This window comes from Filicampus tigris, chromosome 2 (genome assembly GCF_054856515.1).
Source record: "Filicampus tigris isolate MCC_2025a chromosome 2, RoL_Ftig_1.0, whole genome shotgun sequence".
Taxonomy (NCBI): domain Eukaryota; kingdom Metazoa; phylum Chordata; class Actinopteri; order Syngnathiformes; family Syngnathidae; genus Filicampus; species Filicampus tigris.
In genome coordinates this window covers 25,008,997-25,031,108 of record NC_141218.1, presented here as the reverse complement: position 1 = coordinate 25,031,108, position 22,112 = coordinate 25,008,997, and the positions used below count along the sequence as shown (strand labels likewise).

Here is a 22,112-nt window from a genome sequence, read left to right as displayed (position 1 = left end):
CTAAACACAGGTAGGGAAAATGTGTTATGGCCTGACAAAGACTGATGTGTGGAATACCCCCCCAACCCTGCTCCTAATTGCTTTAACTTGACTAGAAAATAATCATCATTTTGGACTATTTTCTGGCATGTCACGGACCAAACAGGTATCTGAATCATAATTCATTTTTGTTTTTGCGCATATTCTGCACTGTCAATTTGCAATTATGTCCATTTTTTTCAATAATGAGATGGAAATTAAAACTTAAAAAAAAATAAGATAAAAAAATCGGAATCATTGATTAAATTAAATATTAACAATCAACAATCATTAAAATCATTTTTACTTCACCTCTCAAAAATATTTTTTTTAAATATCACAACGGTCGAAAAAAATCATTAGTATTTACAAATCTTGCTCTTTGTCTTTATATCAATAAAATGACATTTGAACAGTGGTCTGTAGACTTTTTATATCCTCTGCATGTGCACAAGGCCAACGCGCTGCCCACTCTTACAATTAAACCCATGGAATCCTGATTTCATTCAATGATCATTCACATTATTATTTCTTCTGAAATGAGCCACGAAAGTGGGGGGCAGCGTAAGTGACAAAGTGATTGTGACAACATGCAGCCGAACGAATGATGAACAGGAGGAGGCCACTCTCAGATCAACCAACAAGAAGTGCAAGGAAGAGCAACTCCTCGCGGAAATTGGAGTCAGAGTGGCGGCAGGCCAACCGCACACGCATGGGAGTGTCTGCATCGTAAAAACCAACCTCTTGAACCCTGAATTAAGATGCCTTTTAACAAACCTCCGTGTACTTAGGCATCATCATCATCATCCTGCCGTTGGAAACCAAACCTCCCCACCACCGCCGCCGGTGTCGCTAGCCGACTTCCCGCCGTTAGAGCACACTCGCAAACCGCCTTGCCTGGTTAATTTAGCCTGATGCACGACGCCATAGTGCAAAGGAATCCCGCGGGATTTTTCCAGAGGGGAGGAACTATCCAGTAAGAGGTTTTTTTTTGTAATGGAGAAAAGGCCATCTCAAGATGTCAATTTCCCGCGTGCGCCATTTAATGTGGTGTATCGTTTAAAAGCTGCTTTCGGTAACAGTGAAGATCGGGAAGGAGGGTGTGAATCCCAAATGTGACAGAACAGCCCAAATGGGCTTGTGTTAACTTTGAAAAGAATGCAAAACGACCGCCAGCCATCCATTTTCTAAAGTGCGTGTCCTCATCGGGGTCAAGGCTGAGCTGGAGGCGCATCCTGGACTGGTCACAGTGACAAACAACCATTCACTCACATGCAGGTTTTGGCCTGCGGGAGGAAGCAGGCAAGCACAGGGCAAACGTGCGGACTCCACAAGCTGAGATTGGAAACGCAGGCCTCAGAACTGTGATGCAGATGTACTCAACCACTAAAGCACCGTGCCACCTGCAACATGACCTGAGCGCGTGAAAGACATTAGAAATATTTCACTCAAAAGACCAAAATTACCTACCGATATTTGATCCTATCCGGAACATTGATTTCATTGTTTTTATTATCGCGTCATACTGAAATCACACCGAGAGTTGTTTTGAACATTTTGATCATCTTATGTAACTAGATGAGATCAAAAACAAAACACTCCTACTCTCTTAGTATGATCCTGGCAAACCGAATCGAAACCGAACGCGGGTTGCCGATGCGTCAAGTGACAATGTTTACGTTTTAATGACGCCAGGTGCAAGGATGGGAAAGTGCACGTCAATTTAGCAATATGGTCAAGTGTTTACAGTACAAGCCCACGCAATACTAAAGAGGTCAATTTAGCCTCACAGAACGTGTGTTGCTGACTGATTTGTAAATTAAAGAGATTAGCGGTAGTTGTCATTTCCTGCCATGCGTCTCATTTCATCCAATTGAATTACAGGGAAGCATAAACTACACATTTATCCTCAGAAAACTGATGATGGAAGTAAAGATGCAGCTAAAGAACATTTGAGTTTTTTTTTTTATTAAAAATTATTTTTATTGAAGCTGAGAAAAATGACAATGGAAACGGAACTAGTAAATGCACCATTAAGTGCTACAAAACTACAATGTGTACCCACATGGAACGACAAAGGGAGGAAAAACCACAAGAAAAAAAAAATGCCAACACTTATCTGTGAGGAAAGACCTCGTAGATGGTGATTCGGGCACATTGTGCTAAATCGTAAAGCATGACTTCCAACTCTCCTGATTTGTTTTGTTTTCAGTCTGGTCGTGAAATCAACACGGAGAGCGTAAATGCCTGGTCCTTGAGTGAGTAATATTGCGTGTGTTTAATCCGACTCTTCCTCTGAGCTCGCAGGTGTGGATGCAGCCTCCTCTTCCTCCTCCTCGTCTTCTGATTCCTGGTTCAAAAACAGAGGAAAAGAAATTTGAGCTGCGTTTCAAGTTTATGAACGGCACGTGACTAAAAAGTGCTAACTGTGTAATAAATCGTTAGGTACTGCGACAGTTCATGTTTTTTGTTTGATTGTTTTATACTAGTGGCCGAGAAATGTTTTTCACGCAATTACTGAGGATCCTTGAGATAAAAGTGACCTACAATTTTCTTTTCTTTAAGATACGATTCATCGCTCGGACATTTTTTTCTGCTTTATCTTGCCAGCAAAATATGTAGACAGACAATTGAAATTCACTCACAGGCATATATTCTTTAGCCTCTGCGAAAAACACCCAACATTAAACACTACTGAAACTTTACACAATAACTTAGCTGTGAAAATCTTCATTTTTGTCTGTATGATGATTATATAATATTATATTACATTATAGTGCCCCTGGTGGCTAAGATGCGCACACCTGAAAGGACGGAATGCATCAAATGTTTTTTGATTCATTGAAATGGGGAAAGATTTGAGTTACAATGAACTAAAGTCGTAAGTCAACGCACCACCGCGCTTTAATGGAGAGGCGGAACAAATGAAGTTTGTGAAGCGAGGCCCCACAGCATAACAGGCCGAGCGACTGGATTTTGTTTTGGCCTCATGGACGCTAACATTACTCAGAAGCGATTTGGAACGTGAGACCATCAAGATGTTGTGCAGCGATTGGTTTTCCACCGCAGGGGTTGTCGGTATACTTCCGGAAAGTGAGAGAAAGCCACAGATAAAGTGCAGATAATGCACATCGTCAACGGACGCTCATATCCACCTTCTTCTTCTTCTTCTTCTTGGACTTGCTTTTGTGGTCCGAGTCGGACGAGCTCTCGCTGGTCTCGATGAACTCTTTGCTTTTGAAGCTCTCGTTGCCGCCGCTGCGCTCCCTCTCCTTGTCTCCTCCGGAGGACTTCCGCTTCTTGTCCTCCTTTTTGGCTCCAGACTTCTTGGCTTCCCTGGCCGGGAGAGAGGGGTCGGATGAGGACACATCCACGAGAGTGGCCCGACCGCCGTGGGTCGCGTGAGGTGATGAGTCTTACCTCCTGGAAACGGAAGACTCTCCTCCGCCGCTTTCCTTGTACTCTTTCTTTGCAATGTCGTACTGCCGCTTGGCTTCGCCTGCCTTTGTGTCCCACTCCTGAAAGAACGCGCAACATTGTTACGGGAGGTCTGTTCTTACACCCAAAAATGGAGCAGAGCGCAACAGAATGTTGGCCATTATACACATGTTGCACTTTATCTTCCTTGTTCACTGAAATGATCGCAAACTTTGCACATTCTCTTTTTTTATTTCCTTCCTGCCTCACTGTCGTCATGCTATCTTATTTGTACATAGAGCGGTGCGTGCGACTGTCGTAACATTAGTCGGTTTTGAAAATTGATGCCTGGAAGGCTTTGCGGCAGAGTTGGCTTGGAGGTTTTCTTTGTAATCAGATCAGTGTTTGGGAGAGAAGAAGAAGAAAAAAAAAAAAAAAGGACTCATTTCTGCTTCAAAACTATACTAATTTAAAACCATATTTGTGACACCCAAAACCAATGTTTGGCCATTTCCACGTTGACCACGCGGACATTTGTGGTTGTCGGACGGTCCATCAGCAACAAAAATCCGACTTCCATTGAGAAATACTCAGAAATTACACTTACACGGAAACGTGTACATGTTTGGCCTACTACCGGCAGTAATAACTCAGCTTTGCTGCTATTTAAGTAACTAATAGTAACTAGTGCTATTTAACTAGCACAGAACAAGCTCAAGCTTCTACGTTACGGGAGCAAAGCGTCTTCTACTAAATTGTCGTGACAGGTTAACGAACTTGTCTCGCTCGGTGCAAGTTAAAGCTTCTCCAACTAACCTAGCTTAGCATAGTTTGCGCTATCAACACATAGCTAAGCTGCGATCGAGTGTGAGCGTAAAGTGATGTGATTTTTGTGTATTTTTTTTTTTTTTTTTTTTTTTTACATAGAAAAGAGTGTGACTGTCGCAACTGCATCTCCCCCCCCCCCCCCCCCCCCCCAAACGGAAGTTCTCCCGTCCACTGCCAGCGAGCCACCGGAGCGGCCTAAAGAGCTGAAAAAGGCACTTGACCCGGCAAGAGCATGATGCCAGAAACTGGCTTACATGAAAATTAACAAGGAAAATTGTACTTCCTTTTGAGTATTGCGTTAATACACTTCAACTGTGGCAAAAGTGTTATTTGTAGATGAGTGGTTATTACTGTCAGACATTTTAGCTAAAAAATGCGATTGAAGTTATTTGATTAATTGTTGTTGAATTTATTTGCCCTTCATTGTTATCTTTTTTTCCACTAATACTAAACACAAAAGGAGCCTTATTCTGCTATATTTTTTCAACTTTCAAAGCAATTAGGAATACTTACCATTATAATAACTATACTCAATGTACTTTTTTTTTTTTTTTTTTTTTTTTTTTACAAAAGAAGTACTTTTCAAATGGAATAAGTACTTAATTCGGATGACGCTCGCAGGACGAACTCAGGCTCTGAAGCATTCATTTGAATTTGCCCTTGTGTTCTTTTGTCATTAACAGCTGCAGTGTGCCAGCAAGAGACCCCTGGGGACAAAGTCAGCTTTCTGGATTTGGAATTATATAACCACAACAATATTTTAATTCGTATTAGGAGTGGTTGTTTTGTGAGCAACTCTCAGTTAAGCTTGGACTTTCCTAGCTTGAGCCAGAAAATGATCTTGTTTGAACCAAGCAAACAGGGCAGTCGACGTATCCTTGGTCCTTGCCATCCCTCACCTCTTTCTCGTCTTTGCCCAGCTGTCTCCACATTTCTCCGGCCTTCTTGGAGATCTCAGTGACAGAGATTCCGGGATTCTCCGACTTGATTCTCTCCCGGCTGGAATTGAGCCACAGCATGTAGGCACTCATCGGCCTCTTGGGGCCGCCTTTGTCTTTCTGCTTCTTCTGTGGTGGTTGGGGGAGAAAAAGAGAAAAAAAAGATATTACTGCTGCTGTTAAATGTGAGCGCCAACACTTTGGGCAGCCTTGCAACTTTCTGCTTCTCACCTCTTTGCGTGGCTTCCTTTCTTTTTTCTCCTTCACCACTTTGGGCTTTTCGACTTTTTGCTTCTTCTTTGGACTGTTGTCGTCACTCCCGTCGCCTTCGCTGTCACTGCTGTCGCTGGCCGACGCCTTGCTGTCGTACCTGAAGGTGGAGCGGAAAATGTTACGTCAGCGCGGTGAAAACTTCAAAATGCCTTCCCAGGAGTCGAGCTTTTTCCTTACTCCTCTGCAATGTCGTCATCCTCCTCGCCAGGGTTGAAAGACTCATCTAAAGAACGAAAAAGAAAAGGGAAGCCCGCGTTCAACCCAACATTCTAACCCAAGAGTGTCAAAGTCAAGGTCCACGTCATTTTATGTGGCTGCATAAAACTACCGCGACTTTTGGTTGACTTCTGTTCAAAACTTTGAGAGAAAAAGAAAATGAATCTGTCCATTTATATGATAAGTAGCTCGCTTTGGGATTTGTTCCTTTACTGTGCCGAATGTGAACCCAACAGTACAACCGACCACTAATGTATGTAAAGAAGTGCACTTTTTGTCATACAGTTACACCCCAAGCGATTATACGTGTGTGTGTGTGTGTGTGTGTGCGTTTTCACCCTGGCCCGCAATGAAAACAAACTTGCCGCTCTTGCTCTAAACAAGTTGCGCTCGTCAACTCACCGCTGCCGCTGTCGGAATCGTCGCTGTCGTTGCCCTCCTCTCTGATCTTTCCCTCGGCCTTCATGCGCTCCAAGTAGGCGTCGTGCTTGTCTTCGTCAGAGTCGCTGTACTCGTCAATCTTGCCCTTCATGCCCTGGAAGCATATTACCTGGTTAGGAAACACCTACAAAAGCAAAAAAAAAAAAAAAAAAAAAAAAAAACTCCCCACACAATCCACCATTCCCATGGAGACGATCCCGCGCCTGTTCTAAAGAAGTGAGTGTATTTAAAGAAAGAAAAAAAAAAAAAAAGTTCAGTTCTGTTACAATTAGTCTCCTTAGCAAAAAGGTCCTGATTGCGTTTGAGGCCAGCCGCGTTTGTGCATAAAAACCGGAATGTGTCTGCATGTGTTCGTGCTGCCTCCGACTACAGTTGCGTTGAGTTGAGTTGAGTTATTGCACACCAAAAGCCACCCCAGGCCACAAATCTGCACAATGCACACACACGCACACGCAGAGTTACTTGCCACACGCCTGCACCCGACCGCACCAATGTTAGCCAAGAATCACTCCTCGGATCGTTCCCAATCCAAAACCAATGCTCGCACCACACCCAACCAAAATGTAAATCAACAATATGGGGCTGGATTTCGGGCAGCACGCCATGCAAGCATAAATCACGCCAACCACGAAACGAACATACGAACCTTCTTCTACACGGGTACAAGCACACGCGCACAAGTACAAGGAGAAGGGAGGGTGACAAGTGTCATTAAGTGGGATGAATTATGATTGACAAAACGGCGTCACGGCCGAGAGCGGGCGAGCGCGTTACCTCTTTGAAACCTCTGTTCTTGATGTTGAGCTTCTTGGCGTTGACAAAGTCAAACAGTTTGCCGTACTCTTCCCTGGAGGGGGACGCCGAACAAGTATGTTAGCCAATGCGAAGACAAATTAGGGATTTATGGCATTAGGATGACTTTTTTTCTTTTTTTTTTAGGATGGAGCTAAAATGCAGGTGCACTTCATTTGAACTTCTCTCTTCTCTGTGTTTCAGTAGCGTAAAGGTTATGGTGCATTTTAGGTTTGTCTTGAAATTTCAACCAAAAGCCCGGTATCCCGAACTTGCTGAGTAGTGTGTATTATAGAAAGGGTAAATTATTCTTGACCGGTGAAATGACTCAATAACGTGCAAAGGACAAGCCGCGGTCACCTCTCGATGTTGCTGAAAGTGTATTGGTTGCCCTGCTTGGTCTCGATCTCAAAATCGAAGGAACGAGTCGTGGTGGTGCCTCGGGCGAAGTTGACGCAGGAGATCTCCTCGAAGCGCAGGTGCACGGGGGGCTTGTGGACGTAGATGAAGCCTCTCTCCAGGGGATAGAGGAGGCCCGAGGTGGCCTTGTAGGAGCAAGTGATGCACTGAGCACCAGAGTGGCTGAGAAGGATGTGGCATAATTTCTTTTTAAGGGCTTCACTTAAATTTAAAAAAAAAAAAAAAGAAAGTAATCAAATGTGACTATAGGTGCAGGTGTTTTTGGGGCGTACCCCTGGAAGTTTCCGGGCACAGTGATCTTTCTGTTGACCAGTGCCTTCATCACCCTGCTGACCAGCTCGTAGAGAGACCCCGACATGTTCTTACTCAGTTTGCCCTCAAAGCGGCGCTCCACATCGTCCCTGACGACACAGAAGAAAAACGACTGTCAGTGTCAACCATTCGAACTGTGCTTCCCCCCGGTGGAAAAACTTTTTACAACAGCTGTGTGGACTGAGAGCCAAAAAGGGACCATATTTGATTGACTTCATGGAAACTTCCTTAGATACAACAGCACGATGAAATCCAATGCAAGAGTCTCAAAAATGTATTTATATGGTTTCAGAAGGCAATATACGCTTAACTGTGATTATGCTACTTAAGGTCCAATCGGTTTTAAGTATTTTTTTCAGTAATACTAAAAGCATTTGTTTGAGGTATTATTTACTGACATGAACATTGTGGTGAGAATTTTACTGACAATGAATTGCGTGTGGATGTGTACATGGTAAACTGATGTGCGAGTGGTGGTGAGTTTTTGGAGCTCTAAAAAGGAAATATTGTGCTGGGTTTTTTTTGTTTTTTTACTGTGCAATGACTATAAAGGTGATTCTGATTAGTCTTTTCTATGACTTCTATTAATACGTTTAGTTTTGTGTTGTCACCACCTAATGTTGACCAATTTGGGCATATGCAATGTTTTGCGGTCCACACACAGCCATATTGGTCACAGCCAATATCAGGCTCATTTGAAATGGAAACAGAAATAGACGAGAATTGAAAAAAAATAACTGCAGTCGTGGCACTTTGACCTGCAGTATAAATCAAGCATTATGGTACTTGTAGTTCCTGTACATCAGTGTTTTTCAAACTGTTTGCCGCGGCACACCTGCGATATTGTCAGGTGTGCCGTGGGAAACTATCTAATTTGTGTGCCTGAGCGGTCTAGCGCCCGGCAGCGTAATCATGTCTTTACTACATTGTGGTACTCTTCCATACCAGCAGGTGGCAGCAGCAGGTAGCGACAAGCGAATTAGAGACGCATGTTTATCCAAACAGGCCCATGTTTCACACTAAGTATCAATATGAAACATTATAAAACTTTTATTCTTTGTGTTCATTTAATTCCTATTTAAGACGTTAGAATATAACGTCATTCTTCTATGTTAAGAAATGCTTATATAAACAATATAACACTTACATTGTTAAAATAAGCTTTTTTTTCCCCCTCACAATTTCAGTTGCTGGTGTGCCGCAGGATTTTATCAATGAAATAAAAAAGTTTGAAAAACACTGCTGTACATCACCAAGTGTCCGTCGAGTGTACTTGCTGCACATAAACTCACTCGCTCATGTTGAGGGAGAGGCTGATGTTCTCCTCTTTGGAGAAGAGCAGAATCAGGAAGTGGTATCGTGTCTGGCCCTGCTTGATGGGAGGATCCAGACTAATCTACGCCAAAAGACAAGAAGCGGGACGTAGAGCATACGTGACGTTCACAAAGAAAAGCTATGTCGGAATACAACTGAGACGGCAACCTCTCACCTATGAGAAAATATAATAGTTAATAGAAATTCGGTTGAAAAGAACTTGAAAGCACAAGGCCCACTTACGACAAAGAACATCTGCCTCTGGTCCTTGTGTGGCAGCAGGAATAGACGAAGGACGGTGGTGTAGGGAATCTTGTAGTCGAACGTCTTACCGTGGAGGTGAAGGAAGGTTGGGTAGATGCGGATGTCATATCTGGCACATACAGAACGTGTTCAGTACAGTTGAGGAGTGTCAGGGGTGGGCATCAAGAGCCACGTTTGATTTTTAAAACTGACACAGAGAGGAGTCGAGGCATTTGTAGCTGTAAGGGCAGCGTAGGCCTTACTTTGCCCACCCGTGTTCAGAATGACATTTGAGGCTTGTGGGTAGTTTACCTTCCTCTGGGCGTAAGACACTGTAGCTCTTTGAAAATACACACAGCGTCTCCCGTGGCCTGGATCACATCCGCCTTTGATAAGACATTCTGGGCGAAGGCCTGAAGAGGGGAAAAGCTGAGATTTCAGCGCAGCGGCTAAATGGCTTTACAGAGAAAGCGGCGGAGGAGGAAACAGCCCTCCCACCTCCACAGGGTCTTGCCGCTCGTCCGCCTGGCCTGGCGGGACATAGAAGCGGACCTCCATGAGCGAGACCTCGGCGTCGTCGTTCTGGTGGAACTCCAGGGTGACTTCATTCTTGCCCGTGGCACATTGTGACACATTGGATAGCGGCACCTCAAAGGCTGTGGTGTCATTCACGTCAAATGATAACAGCGGCCCTGCAGTGGAAGGAAAAAAAATGGTAAACGCTACAGTCTCATTTTATGCATCAATAAAGGCCAACATTTTTTTTTTTTTTACCCTGGTCTACCCCTACTAAATGCAAAAAAAGCCAAGTGCAAGTTTGTTGCCAACTTAACATTACATACAGTAAGTGATTTCCTGGAGAAACTTACATTTAGGTGAGCATGTGTACACAAATTGAATTTAAACTGTGACTAGCGTTCTGTGCCCTAAAACAACCACAAATGCATAATGAGTGCCGATTGTCATGTTGTGTTTTTACCAGAGAACTTGGCCGTCCCCCAGTTCCACCCTTTCACACACATGTCCTTCTCTGTTAGCTCCACGCTGTAGTTTTCTTTGAAGAACTCTGAGATCTTCTCAAAGTCCTGATGCGAGGAGACAAACGCAAATCATTTGTCGTTAGAAACATCCCGCGGCATGGGTCAAAGCTTAGCAAAACATTTCCTCACCCGCTAGAAAAAAAGTTGACGAGGGCTCAAGGGGCTAATTAAATCGACGCCGTTAAAACCACGCCTATCAATCGGGCCTCCCAGGACCACAGGAGGTGAACATAATCCATCCAACTACTTTGTCCTCTTCCTCTCAACACTGCCGCTGACAGACAAAGTTTATTTAGATTGGGGGCTGGCTTACAACCACACAACACACACACCTTAATACACACACGCAGGCACTGTCCTCGTCACATGTGGAAGTGATTGCGGAATGCACGGAAGAAGAGAATGAGACTTTGTCGGAAAGAGAGTTTACACACCTGGATATGTGTGTTTGTCTGCATGCTTATTACTGCTAATTAGAGGGCATACAATCAGTGTGTGGGCATGTGCGCGTGAGGCCCATCAGTCCGTTTGTTAACGATGACCAAGGAACTGTTTAAAAAGGACAGCACGTGTTTTAGCGCTAGAGTGTTTCACGTCGGGCTCATTCATGACCGTTTTCTTCGACTGTACACCACCATGTCGTTGTTGTCCTAATAAACACACGTCTTACAACAAACACACACGCGCGCTTCAGTCCAGACTGCGGTAGCCATGACGTCTATAACAAGATACCAATGATTCCTTTGGTACAAACAGGATGAGTAGGACTCTGGCCACGCCGCCTAGTTTGACCTAGCGTGTGCGTGATGTCATTGGGCCACGGGGTCAGTTGTCGATAAGTAGGACATAGTAGTGTCTAAAGTGTACGGGACACGATTTTTACAAATGTTCATATGTTGTATTCATAAATAAAATATCCATGTCGCAATGAACGGTTTCTCAAATTGATAGACAGTAACTGAGTATTTCATGGATTTAGTATTACGTTTTGAAAATCTTCTGGGCGACAGCTCCACGGCGAAATTGTGAAGAAGATGAATGAGATTATTGAGTCACATCTCTGACTTGTTGGCTGTGAAGTGTGCTCATCGTGGTTTATCTTCTGATTCATTTGGTTTTTTGATTCACTTGGATCATGCTGCCACGTAGCGTTGCCGGCTTTTGTTTGAACTGACGGGAGGACAGCCTGAGCCTGTTTCGGTCACCAAGGATGTGGTTTTACACAAAAAAAGGAGATGGGAAATATCGTAATATCAATATCGCTACAGTCAACATCCATATTGCATATGGTGTTAAAACTCTGTCAAACATTTAATCACTGTAGTGATATCTCATGAGACATACCTCTTCACATGGAAAATCTCATTGGCTGCAGTATCATTTTTTTACCAAGAGAGGGCGCTAACAGTTGTTTACATAGAGTACAATGGACAATGTGTCCTGGAAAGGTCGGTGTGGCTGGAGTGCGAAAGGATGTATGTGGTTGGCGTTGGTTGGCCTGTGCTGTACATGCAGAGCAAGCGTGGAAAATACAAAATGAGTGACACCGTCTTAATTTTTGATGATGTCTTGAATGCTCATATCTAAATATCAATAAGATCACGATATATCGCTCAGCCCCAACCCCAAACGCTTATTGAGTGTTGCCAAAAGGAAAGGATGTAACAGTGGTTAACATGAGCCCTGCGAAAATTTTGTGTCAACTATTTTCTTTCACAGCCCTAGTTTGAACAAACATCTTGGCTATGGTGTAATCATTTGAATATACGTAGATTGAAAACGATTGGCAACTTATTGTATTCTGTTATTTACGTTTTCACAATATGCCATCATTGGATTTGGGGTTTGAATATCACAGTATTTCTATTAAACATTTGCACATTCGGTTACAATAGAAGCAGTAAAATGCAATTGCTACTTTTTGCCCCCCAGCTCAAAGAGTTAAGGCAGTGATTCTTAAACTTGCTTTAAACCAAGTATAACCTCATGAAGAGCATTCAATTATAGTAGCATCACAAATTGTACCCTAATTAATGGTCTTGAAGATTAAGTGCAAATGTACTAAAAAGTTAAATATGACTGAGCTGTAGGGAGTTACTGTTTTGGGAGCCTTGAAATGAATGAAACCAGAGTGTAACTGCATTTAGACCATGTATATATTTAATTTCTGAGCCCTGCTAATAGGGTTGCGTCAGGAAGGGCATCCGGCGTAAAAATGCTTTGCCAAATCAATGATGCGAATCGAGCGTGCACTTGATTCGCCGTGGCGACCCCTGAGGGGAAAAGCCGAAAGGATAACAAGTTAACAACAACATATATTTAATTTGTGAATGCAAAGCAAGTATTGTATTCTTGGAATTCAAAAAGACTGTGTGCTAATGTTCAAAAAAAAAAAAAAAAAGTGAACATTTCTACTTTAGTGTTTAAAGGCGAGCTTGCTCCAGAACAGAGCTACTCCCAGGCACACGTTCAACATCTCGCTAAGGTTACGACACATCGGTGTCTACACAGCCAGAGGCCAAACTAGCAGTCATTGACCAATTACTGACACTGGCTGAGGGATCCTAAACAATGACATCACGCTGCGGTGCTCAGCGACGTGAGGATTTATCTCTGCAAAGTGGTCTGATTAAACCCAAGAGAAAGCTGCTCACGCCACCTCGGGTTATAGCAGAGCCTTCTTTCCACTCATTTCCTGGCATCCTGACAATCTCTGTGCACGCACGGCAGCGAGGGAGAGGGAAAAGAAAAACACACAGGGAGATAAAAACAAAACCTTTTTTCCCTCCACAGCAGTCTCAGCCAAATTGTTTCAGTGAACTGATGTAAACACTGACTTACACGAGCCCATGATTACGCTGTTTATGCAGCACATGTGCGAGCGCCGCTTTCGCTCATTAATCCTATTAGGGCCTGACACACACACACAAGCAGACTTTTCAACAACTCGTTCACATGGGGGCAGCACAGTGGCGCTTTGGTTAGCACTAACGCCTCAAAACCAGAATTTGAGGTTGGAATCTCAGCTAGGGGTTTGCATGTTCTCCCCTTGCTTGAGTTTTTCAGTTATGACCCATTGTTTGGTGGATTTTTTTTACTTTGTGTTGCAAGCCAAAAATTCACTTCTGGCTTCTGTTGTCACGATACCAAAATGACTGATGAACTGATACCACAGCAAAAACCGCAAACATCAGTAAAAACAGTAGAAACTTGCCGTACTGTTATTATGCGGAGCCTCAGAAGCTGAATACAGTACGCTACAGTCTACCAAGGCGTGCTCACTTTCAACATACAAAATACTGCACATATTTTCCAGGAGTGACTAATAAACAGCTTAAAGCAACCACCCGTAGGTTTGCTTTTGGAGAACTAGTTGCTAACTGTCGAACCGCGCCGAAGTACTGTCACCAAAAATTCTTGGTATTGGCGCTGAACGATGTCAGGAAAAGATTGAATTGAGACTTTTCTGACAGATGTGGTGATTTAGATTCTCATTTTCTTTTCTTCAAATGCAGATTCAGTGTAATATTCATATATATGTGTAACATTTGAAAAATATCTTACCATCAAAACATATACATTACAGAGATATATTATTCTAATATCGTAAGGACACTAAAGAGGTTGTGTGAGGGAGGCAGTCCTTTCTCATTTTTTTTTTTTTCTCGGTACATCAGTACGGTTATATTATGCAACCTCAGTTACGAGCAAGCTTCAGATATGCCGCCGCTCGAGGGAAATGGGGAAAAAAAAAAAAAAAAAAAAAGAAACGCAAAAGTTGCCAATGCACTTTTCACCTGTTTCGTAAGTGGGCCAAAAAAAAAGAAAGAAAAAAAAAAGACAAAGACAAAAATTGAAAGCTTGAACATAGAGCATGGAGAAGACGCCAACACTGAACTAACCGTAAGGTAAATAGCCAACAGGACTGACTCCAGGCTCCTGACGTTACTCACTTGGCCACTCTCTACACAAATATGTCACGGTGTGAGCCAGACTTATTAGCTTAACTCATTAAAGCCTGAACCGCCTGTCTTGACATCTCCCCAAAACCGATGGGCTACTATAGACTCACCCTTGAAAACCTGGAGTTTTCCCGGAAATTCAACACCTACAGCAGATAGAAACATAATTCCAAAAGAATTTGAGAATTTGCCAGACCTGTGACTGACAAGTTCCACAGGAGCCCCAAACTAGCTGAGAATTAATGGATGGATATTGACAGAGATGGTTATGGAGAAGATCTCTTACCCACACGGCAATAGAAGTCGTTTTGAAGAATCCCCCTAGCTGTGTTACAGCCCACATTCATTAATACTGCAACCGACCAGCATGCCTGGGTCTCTTCCCAAAGTAAGGTAACATTTATTTCACTATGGGGTTCCCAAGTGAGGAAACTAGGCCAATCACTAACATAAAAACAGCTCCTCGAAATGTAGGGCCCGAGGAACTGATGTACTGATGTGTAATTGGACACTCACCGTGTCCCTGAAGCCGTCGTATTTGTAGATGTGCCCCGTGCTGGTACTCAGCTTGATTCCGTGGCCCAAACACACGCGTCGCCACTGAGCCAGGCTAAGTTCACCTGCCGGGATGCTGTCCACCTTCCCCGTCTTGCTGCTCTTGTACACCACGTTCTGCTTGCTGAAGCGCAGACGGCCGTCATTCTGCAGAAAAGGCAAAAAGAACAGTTCTCTTTTGAAAAATTAACTAATATTCAAATGTTTGGGAAATCTTAGGCTTTTGTTAAGTTTGTTCAATCTAAAGTGTGCAGAAAATGTCTGATTTGGACTTTTAGTAGAGGACAAAAGAATTTGTGATGTTTGAAAAATTAAACTAAATTAATGAGAACTAGTTTTCCTAAAGTTTAATTTACATGTAAGTCTATAAATATAAATAAGTGTAATAAAATAATGACCCTGAGAAAATTGATTTTTGGTTATTTTATTTTAACATAATACTTAACTCATTCACTGCCATTGACAAATGTATTGTCTTTTCACAGTCCAGACATTCAATCCCAGGAATTTATTCATGTTTTTTTCAAACGTTAGGGTAAAAGAGGGTCTGAAAATGTCTGGCAGTGAATGCGTTAACCTTTAATAAGAGGTCAACGTAACTATGAAAGAGTGAAATAAACTGGTGAATATAAATATGAAATAAACTTTGTTATAAACATAATGTGCTTAGTAGGCCTGGGCAATATAATATATCACAATATACTATTGTGATTGACAATTAAAGGACTTGAAGCTTCTGCGTATATTGACCCGAGCAGCAATGTTCTCCCATGCCCCTCCCTCGTTGCCATCGTGACTCATCGAAGCAGGGCTACATTCATGCTGTCTTTTCATAGTTGTGGTGCATGCGCTTAACTTCAGGTGAAGATAGCCCGTGGTCAATTCCTTGCACGACTTGCATTGCTCACCCAAGCAATGCTTGTAAAACTTGAGCTTCTTATTATGTTGAAGGTAGGTCTTAGGGAAGACCTTATCAATTAAATTATTCATAAATAAGGATACAAGGTTATAATCCAGATTTCTAAGTAGTAAATAATGAAACTGGCGTTACTTGTGTACATCATCCGTAAATGGTCAGAGTACACAAAATTAAATACAATTGGCAAACATCGGGCCGATTGATTATTATTTTGGCCAATGTATCAAGAGCTTTAATCGGACGATTTAATCATCTTGCCGATTAATCGGCCAGGCCCTAGTTTTTGACAAATTCAGTGGCCATAGTCATGCCTTGTCCTCCTGGGGTAATATAATACATTGACATAAGGATGCACGACATTAAACCACAAACTATCATCCCAAAATCATTCTTTTTTTTTCCAATCCGCTCATCCCCATGAGGATCGCGAGCGTGCTGGAGCCTATCTCAGCTGTCTTTGAGCGGTAGGCGGGACACACCATGGGCTGGTGACTATTCAACTGTAGGGCACACATAGTTTCAATTCCAAGATCATAGCCCTTTTAAATAAATGACTTAATTGCGTTGAGTTTGAAGAACATGCGTATGTGCAGCTTGGACTCTTGTTACTTCTTCTGCTAACAGAAGTTGTCTCTCAGTTGAAGGGCATCACTTCAACATTGTTCCTTGACACCAATGTATTACTTTTCTATTTGATAGGGCTTTGGAGCATTGAGAACACCAAAATGCCAATTGATTAATTTTTTTCAGTAAATAGCTAGTGACAAAACAGAAGTGAATCGGTGAATCCGTGGATATGCATGGAAACAACAAATACTTTGGATCCAAAGCCCATCGAAAAGGATTAACATCCAACGGTCGATCATTGTATGAACTCATTGTTAGTATGTCTCATACTTCAAATCATATCTGGTATTCTTTTGTTGTCACACAGAACATGTGTCCATTAATAGGTGAGGAGGCTTTTTGCTCCAGTACTGTACTTACCCAGGAGCCTTTGACTTCCTGGTAGATCTCGTTGAACTCCAGTGTGTCTCCCATCTCGACTACAGGCTGATGCTCTGCAGACACACATACGGAATTTAAATTATTTATCGAATACATAAACACACAAAAACGACGGGTGTTTTCAGATCTGTTCACAGTAAACGGCGTTAAGCAAATAAAACGAAAAGAGGAGGCAATAGTAAAGGGGAAGGTAGCTTATTGTCCAGTGTCCACACACATACACACACACTCGGGAGTAATGCTTCAGTAAACTTGCACTTTCCTCAAGTATCCTCGTTTCATACCAATTGCCACTGCCCCCTCTTAATCCTTGACTAGTATCACGTTAGCACTGTTTCCATGTGACATTTTGCGTTTCATTAATTAAAGTATACAGAACACATTAAACTTATCGCTGAGACATTAACAGTAGCTAAGCTAACTTGAATTCCACGAGGTGCGCTTCTTTTACTCCATTGCATTGCGTTGCGGTCCTTAAAGCTTGCAGCCCGTAAGTGGGTTAAAACGAAACGGAATCAAGCACCGCCCCGTTTAGACACCATACGCTTTACATCGAGCGCTACGAGCGAGCAAGGCCGGTGTAAAGAAACAAGTGATATCGTGAATTAAATTGCGAATGTAAAAAGGATAAAGTGACAGACCAGACGCGTCGTGTTACTTATATTACAGGCTTGTCTGTAGTTAACCGTTCACGCTTCGTGTGGAAAAACTTCAAAGTCCTACTGTCAATATGATGAGATGGTCCGCCTGTTTCCCGCGTGTAGCATCAGACGCTAACTCACGTCACAGGAAGCACTCCTCTATTACTTCCTGTAGCACAATGAAACGCTGTGTAAAGTATCCATCCATATATTATTATTCCGATTAAAAAACAACACAGATCCAAAAACTAAATAGTAATAAATCGTCATATTCGACCAACCAATTTGTTCACGTAAATTATTTTAACGGTTTGTTTTAGCCGCGTTATGGCCCAGTGATGCAATGATAATTTTCGACCACGAGATGTCACTAAACCCATCTAATGTTAATAGATCAGTGCCACGTTCTAGTTGAAGACGTTTCATTTTTTTTTCTAAATCACGAAATTCGAATAATGATGGAGAAATAAGTAAATCGAGGCGTACAACGAAATTTGCAAATTCATGCCTCAATTATAATTTGGAGGCTCAAATAAAACGCATTTTAATTAGGGAGTGTCCTTTATAATGCTAACATTTGTGTTATTTATGAATTACAAGGAGGAAGAATTTCAAACCCCACCGTTTTGTAGTGAAAACAGACATGAGATGTAATAAAATACAAACGGAAACTAAGGAAAACAAGGGCAAGTCCAAGACATGCAACAACATATGTGCAGCTGCTGCTTACCAAAACATATCATTTAATAGCTTGTTGTGCCAAAAACATGCATCTTTCCAAGTTGTATCCTTCCTCATATTTGCACAAACTCTGACAACATTAAGTATGTTGCTTTTTGGGAGGTCTGCGTGGGGACTGGCTTGTTTTCCAGCATGATTATAATCAGTGCGCATAATTTGTCCACCTACGTGCTGCAATACAAACCGGCCAGCGCTTGAACAAACTTTGGGAATATATCCTAGAGTTTACTGCATCGGATTATAGCATTTGAGGCCTCACCGGGGGCACAGTTTTCAGTTCAAGTGAGATTGCAAGATGAATAAGATCTACAAAATCACTGGTGAAAAAAATAATTATAATTGTATTATAAAGAAATGATCATTGAGGAAATGTAAAAACTGAAGAATATTCCGATTATTTTAGTCCTGCATTACTGTGACGTTGCACGCTTCAAAATAAATTGCATGATATTTTCCCACATTGTAGTCACTTTTTAGAGCAGTGATTTCCAACCCGCTATATAATCATCAGGTGTGCTGCGGGGAATTATCCAATTCCACTAAACGGATCCCAAAATTATTATACAATAATTTGCTCATCTATCAATGTCATCTATTGTAGGCTACCAAGAGTGCAGGCACAAAAATTAAATGCTCTTCCACTAGATCTAATAAGCATACTTAACCTTTTGTGACATTTGGTTTTCCTTGCGAACATAAAATATGTGTTTTGGATCTATAAAGGTTGGGAAAACACTGTTTTAGAATATTTTAATTGCGTGTGTGGTCATTTATTTTAATTTTTTTCCTGAAATCTATATTTGTGCGTATTTCAGAATTCTTATGTTGTTGTTTTTTAAAAATGTGCTTTTTAATAAATCTGAACATTAATGAAAACGAGTCGGTACTTATTGCGGCATGCGAGCAGGCGTAGAAGTAGAACACTGTGCAACCATCTTATTGGATTAATACTCCCAACTTTTTTAAAGCTGATGAAATAATTGGAGGGTGTAAGGGGCGCGGACACATCAAACGTCCACGAGTCAGCGTGCGTGGAGGATGATGAGGAGTGCGTGCGTGGAGACGGAGATAAGTTGAGACAAGTCCCGTGGTTCCGGGGCGAGCAGTGATGCGTCAAGCCGGTGAATCAGCCGAAAGGATAAAAAAGAAAAGAAAAAAGAAGAAGAAAGTCGGGATTCGGGGATGGAAAAGAGGGGAGGAAAGGAGGAGAAGAAGGAGGAGGGGGGAGGAGGAGGAGGAGGATACAAAAAGCCTTCGTCGCCTCGGAGAGTGTCACACGGATCACAGATGTCCGAGCAGATGCTCCATCCTGACGAGCAGCTTCTTCAGAGCATAACATCACCTGCGTTGGACACCTTCGCCGTACGCAACCTTTGCCTCAAAAGTGAAGAGGAGAAAAAAAAAACATCTTCAAGTACTCCACAGCTGCTTGATGAACCTCTGAGCACTGAAGGGAAATAAAAGGATTTGGAGAAAGGAAAATGACGTTTTGCATAGGTAAGTACAGAACTGGAACCAAAAATGTTTTCCCCCTTCTATTTGTTTGGAAGAATGTTTTTCTTCTTATTTTAAACCCGTCTTCTCTATAATAGACATTGAGAACTCATCAACAATGTAAATAAGTCTTCACTTTGCTGTGTTCTAACGTAAGAGCCTCTGTCAGTTTCTTTTTAACGATTTTCAAAAACAAGGAGAAATTCAACAAGAGAGTGCATTTGCCTTAATTAAACCTTTGTGGATTACCATGACTTGGATGACTAATAATCAACACAGACATAAAGAAAAAACATTTTTAGCATACAAATTGGTATTTTATTTGATATTCTAAAAGTGACCAAGGGAATTACAGTAGGTGTGAATAGCGATGAAGCTTAAAGTGTTATACAGATTACCATGTAAAATGTGTTTGTGTCTAAGAGTTTTTTTTGTTGTTGTTGTTGTTTTTGTTTTTCTGGACATTATCCTAACTTGACTATTGACCGAAAATGACTAAATACATTTCAAAAGACAGAAAGGAAATAAAATGAACTTTAAGTAAAATATTTCCAATTTGTTCAATATGCTCAATTTGAATTAAGACTTAAAAAAATGAAATCAATAAAAAGACACCAGGCAATGAGCGATAAAATTTATTTCATACAAGGAGAAGACAGGGTAAATTCTATGTATGTTTTTAGTACTTGTGGATTATCTTTAAAATGATACATAGTTAAAGAAACCAAAAGATTTAGGGGTCACAGCAAGCTTTAAGCGCCTGTCTCGTTAGCTGTCACTGATATGTGAAAGTATATGATTCATGTTAGTCACACACATGCATGCACGTATGCACACACACACACACACTCACGCACACACACACACTGATTCCCATTCCCTTTTAAACAAGAAGTCTGTCCTCTGGCGATTAAACAAACATAACATGCAGGCATAAACACAAAATGTATTATTGTGATGGTTGAGTGGATGAGTGTGCGAATGCACACACGCGCACACACACGCGCGCACACACACACACGAAACAAAGAACAATTGAAAGATTGTGCAGAGAGGTGGGGATCCTGATGCTATTTGATTGGCCTGCATAGATATCAAGCAGACACGGAGGGGTTAATTCCAAGCAAACTCCCCACTGACACAAGTCCACAGCACCCACAGGGGAAGAGAGAGCAGCGGGAAGAAGGGGGGGTGAACATATAAAATGAGTCGGTCACGCTTTGAACAGTTACACATGCTGTTTACATTTTTGCCAAATTAACATGGCCCCTCGGTGTAGAAAAAAACTCGCCACAGCCCCCCTTTCAAATCCTCTCCTCCACCCTCTGTCTGTCCTGCAAAACGGCTGCAAGTCAACATACAGTAGGCTACACTACAAATGTTAAGTAGCTGTCATATGCAAAAGTGGATTATTTGTAGCTTTTCTGCGAATGTATTACTCCGATACAGAAGGGGAATTTTACTGAGCAGCTATAGGGATCAACTACTTTCATAATTTCATGTAGACCTATGACACATTAAAGCGATTGTAAGTCAATTGGTGCGAAAGCCGTCAAAGGAAAACATTCTTGCGGAGCTGTTGTGAAAGCTCATTATAAATCAAGATGTATTGTATTGTATTGTATTGTATTATGTTATCAATTAACAGATTCATCGTTTCCTTTAGAATGCAGCAAAAGGGCACAAACATGAAAAAGCATGCTAACTTTTCCCAGTTGCTTGTCTTCCAAAACAATCCAGTTAGATTACAAAAACAGAATAAAGAAATGATCTTTAAATTCTCACGGTAAAAGTGAAAGATTTTAAATGTATTTAATTACTTGCCGTACTCTTTTTTAAATCCATATTCACAGTTTTTATTTTTCACAATTTTTACATATTCACACTGTTCACTGTTTTGAAAAGTCGAAAAACATGTAACCCACAAATGCGCATAGTAAATGTTCGTCTGCATCATCCTCGTCACCCTAAATTTAGGACTTTATAAAAACTGGTACGAACAAATTTCCCCACCCGTGCTTTAAAAAAGGGGGGAGGTGATGGGGGTTGTCTGAAAAAGAGGAAGCAAGGAATGAAAGATGAGGATGGAGGCAACAAGTGGAGCCAATTAGTGAAAGGAAAACAGAGTGAAGGCAATTAGGCCCAAGCCTTCGCCAAGTTTCACTTTTCACTGAGATTTTGGCAGAAGTCCGGAGGGGTGGGGGGGGGGGGAGGGGGGGGGGATCAGAAATTGACAGGTTGTGTGAATAAAAGTGACTATCAAAGATTCGGGGCGGCGCAGTGGCAAACAACACAGATGCTCATGTTTGACAGCATGCACTAAGGCATTGATGTTCAGAACCATCGTAGTAAATCCAGTGTGGGAGTGTGGACCAGTGCAATGTATGTGTAGACACACTGGTTTGGTTATACGGATTATTCAGCCTGTGTGTGCGCGCGCGGATATGCGCTGCCCTCGATTCATATGTGTGTGTCTGTGCCTGCTCGTTTGAGTGTGTTGAGTTAGTGAAGGAATGCGCATTTGATTGGCTACAGGCTGC

The 22,112-nt window shown here is 42.0% G+C and overlaps 1 protein-coding gene across 2 annotated transcripts; it reads right to left on the bottom strand.

Moving 5' to 3' along the window:
- Positions 1–1,974: 1,974 nt before the first annotated feature.
- Positions 1,975–17,507, bottom strand: ssrp1a (structure specific recognition protein 1a). Of its 2 annotated transcripts, none has more exons than XM_086024128.1 (18): positions 17,338–17,430; positions 16,676–16,749; positions 14,731–14,916; positions 10,192–10,297; positions 9,711–9,904; positions 9,525–9,625; positions 9,213–9,342; positions 8,948–9,051; positions 7,616–7,744; positions 7,284–7,505; positions 6,906–6,978; positions 6,093–6,225; positions 5,652–5,697; positions 5,433–5,571; positions 5,163–5,330; positions 3,439–3,536; positions 3,174–3,354; positions 1,975–2,368 (listed from the first exon to the last, which is right to left on the bottom strand). In XM_086024128.1, exons 2-18 carry the CDS (start codon positions 16,727–16,729, stop codon positions 2,297–2,299), a joined length of 2,136 nt encoding a protein of 711 aa, XP_085880254.1. In that variant the 5' UTR covers positions 16,730–16,749; positions 17,338–17,430; the 3' UTR covers positions 1,975–2,296. The 2 variants fall into 2 exon arrangements, with proteins under 2 accessions (XP_085880254.1, XP_085880253.1); XM_086024127.1 differs by having other exon boundaries at positions 1,976–2,368; positions 17,420–17,507.
- Positions 17,508–22,112: the final 4,605 nt, after the last annotated feature.

Bases quoted from the DNA above. Each gene is read 5' to 3' on its own strand.
- ssrp1a (XM_086024127.1), bottom strand. From the start codon at position 16,729: ATGGGAGACACACTGGAGTTCAACGAGATCTACCAGGAAGTCAAAGGC. The intron at 7,506-7,615 runs GTACGCCCCAAA...CATCCTTCTCAG, and splicing joins GTGCCCGGAAACTTCCAGGG to CCACTCTGGTGCTCAGTGCA. The intron at 5,698-6,092 runs GTGAGTTGACGA...TTCGTTCTTTAG, and splicing joins CGATTCCGACAGCGGCAGCG to ATGAGTCTTTCAACCCTGGC.